The following is an 8168-nucleotide window of genomic DNA, read 5'->3' on the forward strand; positions in this document are numbered from 1 at the left end:
AAAACAAACAGCCACATACTTCTCCCAGAAGAAGGAAGCAGAAACCACTAGCCTGATGATGACGGATGGGATTTCGTCGAAACGTTGCGCCTACACCTTTAGTTCTACGTGCGGAAAAACCCGAAAAACCAAGGATCCACATACAGGCACCCGCGAAAACCTCAGAAAACATATATATATATATATATATATATATATATATATATATATATATATATATATATATATATATATATATATATATATATATATATATATATATATATATATATATATATATGTTTCAAATGTTAACTATTTAGATTACCTTGCTAGGCCCCAAACATGGGGCAAATCTTTATTTCCTGTTTTCAGCCTATCTTGAAGGCCATCAAACAGGCAGTAGTCACACCGGACAATTCATATATTTGTGTAAATTACTAACAAAGAATTAAAGGGAAACTGAGTCAGAAATGCATCTCAGTTTCCCTTTAATTCTTTGTTAGTAATTTACACAAATATATATATATATATATACACACAGAGAGAGAGAGAGATATAGATATAGACACACACACACACAACTAAATTCCTCCATTCAAATTTTAGCCTATATCACTTCAACGTATAGATGACCTGCCCACTTCTCTGTTCTACACTGGCACGAAGCGGCACTCACCAACACCAAGCCACAGGCAGTGCTTCAGTAGGGAGACCATTCCCAAAGCCATGTCTCCAGTAGAGGAATGAAGCCTGTCGACGCCAGGGGACTTTATTTTAAGCAACAGGAATCTTTGACGAACGAATTATTCCACAGAAAGATGGGCAGGACCAAGTGCAACCAATTCAACGTCGTACAAAGCCTCTACTAAGGGAGGTGGCAACACACGAGCCCGTAGCAAACGAGCCCACGAGCCGTAGCCTTCGTTCTTCTTCGAAGAAGGATATTTAGTTACCACAAAGGGCACGTGGAAAGGGAGGGAGTTCTGATTGGGTCGTTTTGGGGAGGGCAGAGGAAGAGCGAAGGAATGATGTTCGTTTTCCTTCTTCCTCCAGGGACTTGCTGGTCGGCGGGGGACCGTGGTGTTGCCGTGAGGGGGAGCTTGCACCAGACTCACTTGCAAGGCGAAGGAATATGCGTAGCAAAAATATTTAAAACAAACTCATTTGTGCTGGCGGAACTGCAGGTTTTTCTTCCTGTGGGTTCTATTTCTGAGACTGCCTGAAGGTGGATTAACCAAGGCTCACGAATTCCGGGTTTTATTATTCACTCAAAGATCAGAGTTGAAAGAGAGCAGCATGGAGAGTAGCCAAGAGTCGAAAGCAAAAGACAATAAACTCTAGTGTTATCCACCCGTCACTGTTGTATGACCTCCTTCTGGGATAGTATGACGGGCCGTTGCCCGGAGAGGAGCGGGAAAGGCTATCCTTGAGGGTGGTTTTGTGTCTTTATCTCTGATACAGTACTCCTTCCAGATACTTTAACATTCTTATAGGCCTTGGCTTGTGGAGCCTTCATCCATCAATTGCCCCAGTATTTGCTGCAGTTTATCACTATCATGTTTGAGTAGTGGTGCCCAAAACTAAATACAGTACTTCAAACTACTTCTCATGATCTTAGCACTATGCCCTTGCTCTTGTACTGCAGAATAGTGTTTACCTTTTCAGCAGCTGCATCATACTGTTGGCTTATGTTTCACTTGGATTTGACTTGAGTACAGCTTATTTTTACATTTACTGCCAAGCCACTAGGACCTATCCTAGCCAGATGCTGAACTTTAAATTTCTTCTTGAATAAATTCCATTTATTCATTTCAGCTTACTGCTCAAGTCTATTTATATGATTTTAAATCTTCTCTTACTTATTTACTTACTTATACCACCACTACCCCAGTTTTGTGCTCTCTGCAAAACTTTGAGTACTCACCACTCTTTGAAAAGTCATTGATAAAAAAACATTAAAATATCAGGACTTGGGACTAAGCTTCTAATTTTGCCTACTGCAAGTCTAACTAGCAATATATTAATAACCCACTTAACTGTTTATTAAGAAAATATAATCTGTCAAAGTTTTTATTTTACTGGAATACACCATGTCTTATACATTCCTGATTGACCAAGTTAACAAGATCAAGAAAAGAAATAAGACTGGTCTGTAATTACTTGTGATAAATCCATTCCGACTTCTGTTAGCATGCCCACAAGTGCTCACAAATGTACTGATACTGTAATCTGTTTGAAAACCTTGTCCATTATAGGAGTCAAAGTGACACATATAGTTTCCTGGGTAATCTTTGTTATGTATTAATATTGATATTATGGTGCTGTAAAACTAGGATACCTCCAACAGTTTTGGAGGGAAAATTCAAAGGATTCAAGTTTGAGCGGGAGCAAGCTAGTGCTGTGATTGGTTGGCGCCCTAGAGTATAAAGAGCAGGCATGTTGCCAATGTTTGACAGTTCTGTTCTTGGTTGAATAAACACTTTTGTATAATGCCGGTCTGGTCATTGCCTTCAAAACCCACTACACAATAGTGGTGACGAAGGTGGGGTGCTGCAGAAAGAGAGCTGGTGTGAGTTAAGAGACTGAAGTCACTTGGTGTCAGACCAGGCACTGAGTCCTGGTGGGACCACGTCCCGCCCTGGCTGCCAGTAAGACACACTGGAGGCACAGACATCCTGAGGGATTCGTCTCCAGGATCAAAAAGGCTACACAGCTCCTACCGCAGCAGCAAGGGCAGTAACCAGGACCCCACAGAACTCCCAGAATGGCTAAACTTGGCTCAACGAGTTCAACATCACCCATCCGGAGCAGTGGAGCTCCTATGTCTCCCATGTTGACAATTACCTATGGGCAAACCAGGTCAGAGACGATGGCCTGAAGGCAGCAAGCCTACTCTGTGCATGCGGGCATGCAACGTTCGACATCACAGAAAACCTGGTAGCACTGGCAAGCATAGAGTCAGTGAGATATGCAGACCTCAAGAGGAGGTTAAAAAACATTTTGAGCCAAAACTCCATAATTGCTTGGTGCCATGCTTTTGAGCAATGCGAGCAGAGGTCTGGAGAATCAGCAGCTGAGTTCGTTCATGCAACTGTGAGTTTCCAGATTTAGAAGACCACTTCAGAGACAGACTTGTTTGTGGGTTTTTTTTATTGAAAAGTTTTAAAATACATTTTTGAATACAAAAAAAGCCCCCCTCCTTCCCCCCCTCTCCCCAACTTCCCAGAGCTGAATACAGGGTATAAAAATACAAACATAATCTAAAATACGCTAACAACAATAAAACATTAAATTCTATCACACTTTAGCTCTCCATCGTCAAAATAATAATAAAATTATTATTAATTTTATTATTATTTATTTAAACTGCCGTAATTAAATTCAACATCAACTTAATATCTGTAGCAGCAGTATCTGTAATAATACCCAATAAAAACAATTGTGGAGAAAACTATCCTTTTCTTAAATATCTTTTGTATATTCCACCAAATTTTAATCCAAAAACTTTAACCTTTTTACAAGTCCACCATATATGAAAATACATTGCATCCTCACAACCACACCTCCAACATTTAGGCTGGCAGTTCGGATACATACTTGCTAATTTTTTAGGGTCTAAGTGCCACCTATAAAGCATTTTGTAAAAAATTTGTCTTAAATTTTGGGCCTGTGTGAATTTAACATTTCTAACCCAAATCTTTTCCCAAGTATCCATTGTTATAACTTCTTGAAAATTCTGAGCCCACTTTATCATACAGTCTTTAACAAGTTCCGTCTCTGAATCAATTTCTATCAATGCATTATATATCCTTTTTATATGTGCTTGACCTTGATCTCTAATTTGCTTTACCAAATTTTCATCAGTCATCGAAAAACCAGTTTTCTGATCCTCTTTCCATCTAGCCTGTAATTGCCCATACTGAAACCAAGTTTGTACAATCTTTTCTTCTTTTAAAATATTATATGGCTTTAATTGCCATACATTCCTTTCTAAACTTAAGATTTCCTTATATGTAGTCTCATCATGTTGTTTGTGGTTTGTTAAATAAAGAGCTTCAGCAGCACCTATTTGCCATGGAAAAACTGACATTTCAAGATGCTTTCAAGGAAGTCATGGCAGATGAGGCTGCCATAGGAGCAATGAAGGCTCTCCGGTCACCAAAAGCACACACCAGCCCTGCGGCAATCCACCATGAGACTGCTGAGGGAGCCAGGGAGACCGATGAAGACAATGAGATCAATCGGTTGCAGAGAGAGCCACCCAGACAGCAACATTCGACAGAGCAAACAACAGCCCCACTGAACTGCGCCACCTGCTGGGGACAGCATAAAAGGGCAGAGTGCAGATTTCACACAGCTGTGTGCCGCGCCTGTGGAAAGCAAGGGCACATCACCAGAGTCTGTAGAGGTTGCCAGAGAGAAACATGAACTGCTCCCCCACAGCAGAAAGGTAATTGGGGCCCAGGGAAGAACCGGGTTGGATATTGCTCAGGGAGGCGAAGTATCCAATGAACGGGAGCCCGACGCCCCCTCACGCACAGAGGGCCATTCCGAGTGTACTGCCTGCAGTTTGGGGGTAAGTGTAGCCCCTGGGTTGTTCCAAAGCATCATGGAACGGACTCTTAAAAATATACCAGGCATCTTCCCATACTTCGATGACCTCCTAATCGCAGGGGAATCAGCAGCAGTCCTAGCAGAATGTCTCTGGGCAGTACTGCAACACTTCTGTGAGGCAGGTTTAAATCTAAAAAAAGACAAGTGCCAAATTGGTGTGGAATCCGCAGAGTTCCTGGGGTTCTGTATTGACACTAATGGAATCTACCCATCAGAGGCCAAGTTGAAAGCAATTGAACAAGCCCACAGACCCAAATCCAAGGGGGAACTGCAAGCATTTCTGGGCCTGCTTAACTTCTACCACTCATTCTTGCCACACAAGACTGCCCTGGCTGAACCACTTCACCACCTATTGGACATAAAAGTGCCCTGGGTCTGGTCGAGCACCCACGATAGGGCATTTAAGGTGGTCAAGTCACTGCTGTCATCAAACTCCGTGCTGATGCATTTTAATGAAAAACTGCCAGTAATGCCAGCCTGCGATGCTTCACCTTATGGCATTGGGGCAGTGCTAACCCATCAAATACTACTCATGAACCTTATCATCAGCTTAGAGAAACTATGCACAAATCGATTAAGAAGCGCTTGCCATTGTTGCAGGTATTAAGAAGTTCCACGACTTATATGGGCGACCCTTTACCTTCTTCACAGACCACAAGCTGCTGCTTGGCCTTTTGACAGCTGATTAGCAGACTCCACAGATCCTGTCTCTGTGGATGCTGAGATGGTCAATTTTCATGGCTGCCCACTTGTACAGGTTAGTCCACAAGCCAAGGAGGGAAATGGGCCACGCCGATGTGCTCAGCCGACTGCCTCTGTTGCAGATGGATACAGACCCAGCTCTGGCAGCAATCCAGGACCTTCCAGAAACAGCCCTGCATGCATCACAGACAAAACACTCAGCCGCATTCTCAACTGGGTGTTGAGGGGATGGCCAGAAACCCGCCCAGGCCCAGAGTTCCAGCACTATGCATGCAGAAAAGATGAACTATCAGCCCACAAGGGTTCTGTACTATGGGGGAGCAGGGTCATCGTCCCACCCAGTCTTCAAGCCAGGGTGCTAGATTCCCTACATGAAGGGCACCCCGGAATCGTAAGAATGAAGGCTTTAGCCAGGAGCTATTTGTGGTGGCCGGCCTGGCTAAAGACATTGAAACCCAAGTAAGGAGCTATCAGGTCTGCCAAGAGACCTTTCCAGAGATGTCTCAAGCACCCGTGCACTGCTGGGAGACCTCGCACACCCCTTGGTTTCGCGTGCACATTGAATTTGCAGGCCCATTCAAGGGACAGGTATTCCTCATTGTTGTGGATAGCTATTCCAAGTTATTGGAAGTAGTACCTGTCCCATCAATGACAACTGCCAGGTTCATCCAGGAGCTAAGCTGGCTATTTGCCACACACGGTCTGCCAGATGTCATCGTTTCTGACAATGGGGCATAATTCACAGCAGCAGAATTCCAATCATTCCTAAATGCCAACATGATATGGCACGCAGGCACCCTACAACCTGAGTGATGAGCTGCCCCACCCCGGCCATTGACTTTGCTTGTCAGAAAGTTGCTAAAGGTGATCACATGACCCTGGGACACTGTGACCATCATAAGTGTGAATCAGTTGCCAAGCATCTGAATGTAAATCACATGACCCTGGGGATGCTGCAACAGTCATAAGTGTAGAAAATGGTCATAAGTCACTTTTTAGTGCTGTCATAACTTCGAACATTCGCTAAGCAAATTGTTGTAAGTTGAGGACTACCTGTACTTTATCATTTTTTTCCTTTTTTTTTTTTTTGCTCAAGTGTTTGACAACTTGCTGGGTGACTCGGATATTGCCTTATCCTAAAAGTGGTACAATAGTGAAAAGGTTGAAAAGCCCTGGATTACAGTACAGATAGTCCTCGACTTACAACAGTTCATTTAATGACCATTTAAAGTTATAATGGTACTAAAAAAAGTAACTTATGACCATTTTCACACTTATAACCATTACAGCATCCTCACAATCACATATGGATGCCTGACAACTAACTCACATTTATGACAGTTGAAGTGTCCCCGAGTCATGTGATTTCCCCCTTTTGCGACCTTCTGACAAGCAGTCAATGGGAAAACCAGATTCACTTAACAACTGTGTTACTAATTTAGCAACTGCAGTAATTCAATTAACAAGAAAAGTTGTAAAATGGGGCAAAACTCACTTAACAATTTTTTCACTTAGCAACATAAATTTTGGGCTCAACTGAAGTCATAAATTGCTACTTGTGTAGCAAAGCCAGAACTAAAGATTCATGTACCAAATTTTCCAAGTTAACTTTCCCTGTCCAGTTTCTCCCCCTTGATAGTCCCTTATTGTCCAATTATATTTGAATAAATTGTTTTGGTAACTGTTTCTTCAACAGTGGGCTGGCTAGTTAGCCAGCATTCCATTCCCATAGCTTTGACCTGGAGATGGTGTTTCTGGAAGGCACAATGAGTAGTTACTTTGCCCCTCTCATCTAGCTCCCTCAGGGTCTGCCCAGGGAGGGGGATGGAGAAGCACCGGGCCCCATCCATGGGGACCAGTATGAAATACAGGTGGTTCTTGACTCAAGGATACGGAGGGGCCGGTTACAGTACCTAGTGCTGTGGAAGGGATACCCAATGACGGAAGCCTCCTGGGTGGGGCAGGCGGACGTCCGAGTGGCCCGTTTGGTCACGGCTTTCCACCATAAACACCCAAACAAGCCAGGGGGTGGCACTGGAGACTTGATGGCCTGGGTCAGCGACCGTCCATCTGTTTGTCCTTCCCTTTCAGGTGGGTCTTTGGTAGGGGGAGCCGACTGTCAAGCCCTGCTGGCTTGTCACTCTTCGGGGACACCTTAGCACGTCGGCTCACCTGATGACTCCGGTGTCCCCTCCTCCTCCTGGAGAGCCGTTCTCTCTCCCCAGCACAGCAGAGCAATTCCCCGTGCGGCACCTGACCGTCAGAAGCTGGCTGACGCCCCTCCCCATCAGCCGCCAAGAGACGGTAGAGGCAGCACGGCAGCAGCGGCAGCATAGCACCTGAGCGGCCGGTACCGGAGCCACCAACCGCACCCACTGCCTTCCAGCAAATGACACTCACGCCTGCACGGGAGGACGGTGATGGCAAAATAGACCCCACGGTGCCTGAGTGGCTGGTACCGGAGCCACCGGCTGCGCCTGCCACCAACCAGCCGATGCCTGTGCCCGGATGGGGCCCGAATGGACCAGGCCGACGCAGGCAGCAGCCAGCCAGTTGGTGGCCATGGCTGCGCTGCCCTTTCCGTCGGCCGGACCTTCGGGCGAGCCAGTGAGGGGCGTGCCATGGTGAAGGGTGGTGGGTAGTGGGCTCCAGGGGGAGCATGGGTGGGGTTGCGTAGGGACGGGGCTTACCTGGCGGGTGGCCCTGCGGGTTGTCGGTGGGAAGCACGGAGGGGAGCCAGCGCACAGGGTTGTGGGCAGGGTCTTTATGGGTTAGCGGGCGGATGCTGACTTGTACCGGTGGGGTGGGGTTGAGGCGTGGCCTGGTGATAAAAGGAGCGTTGGAGCAGGATGCTGCCAACGCTGACTTTA

General features: G+C 45.5%; 1 protein-coding gene across 3 annotated transcripts in view; it reads right to left on the reverse strand.

Moving 5' to 3' along the window:
• Positions 1 to 902, reverse strand: part of RAMP1 (receptor activity modifying protein 1) — a 69016-nt gene extending 68114 nt beyond the window's left edge. For all 3 annotated transcript variants that reach the window (XR_014491524.1, XR_014491525.1, XM_083355063.1), the window contains exon 1: positions 659 to 902. Coding sequence is in view for 1 of the 3 variants with exons in the window: in XM_083355063.1 (XP_083211189.1) it covers positions 659 to 710 (52 nt within the window). In the remaining 2 variants the exon portion in view is untranslated. The remainder of the gene's footprint in view (positions 1 to 658) is intronic.
• Between the last annotated feature and the right edge of the window lie 7266 nt (positions 903 to 8168).

This window comes from Vipera ursinii, assembly GCF_947247035.1.
Source record: "Vipera ursinii genome assembly, chromosome: 2".
Taxonomy (NCBI): domain Eukaryota; kingdom Metazoa; phylum Chordata; class Lepidosauria; order Squamata; family Viperidae; genus Vipera; species Vipera ursinii.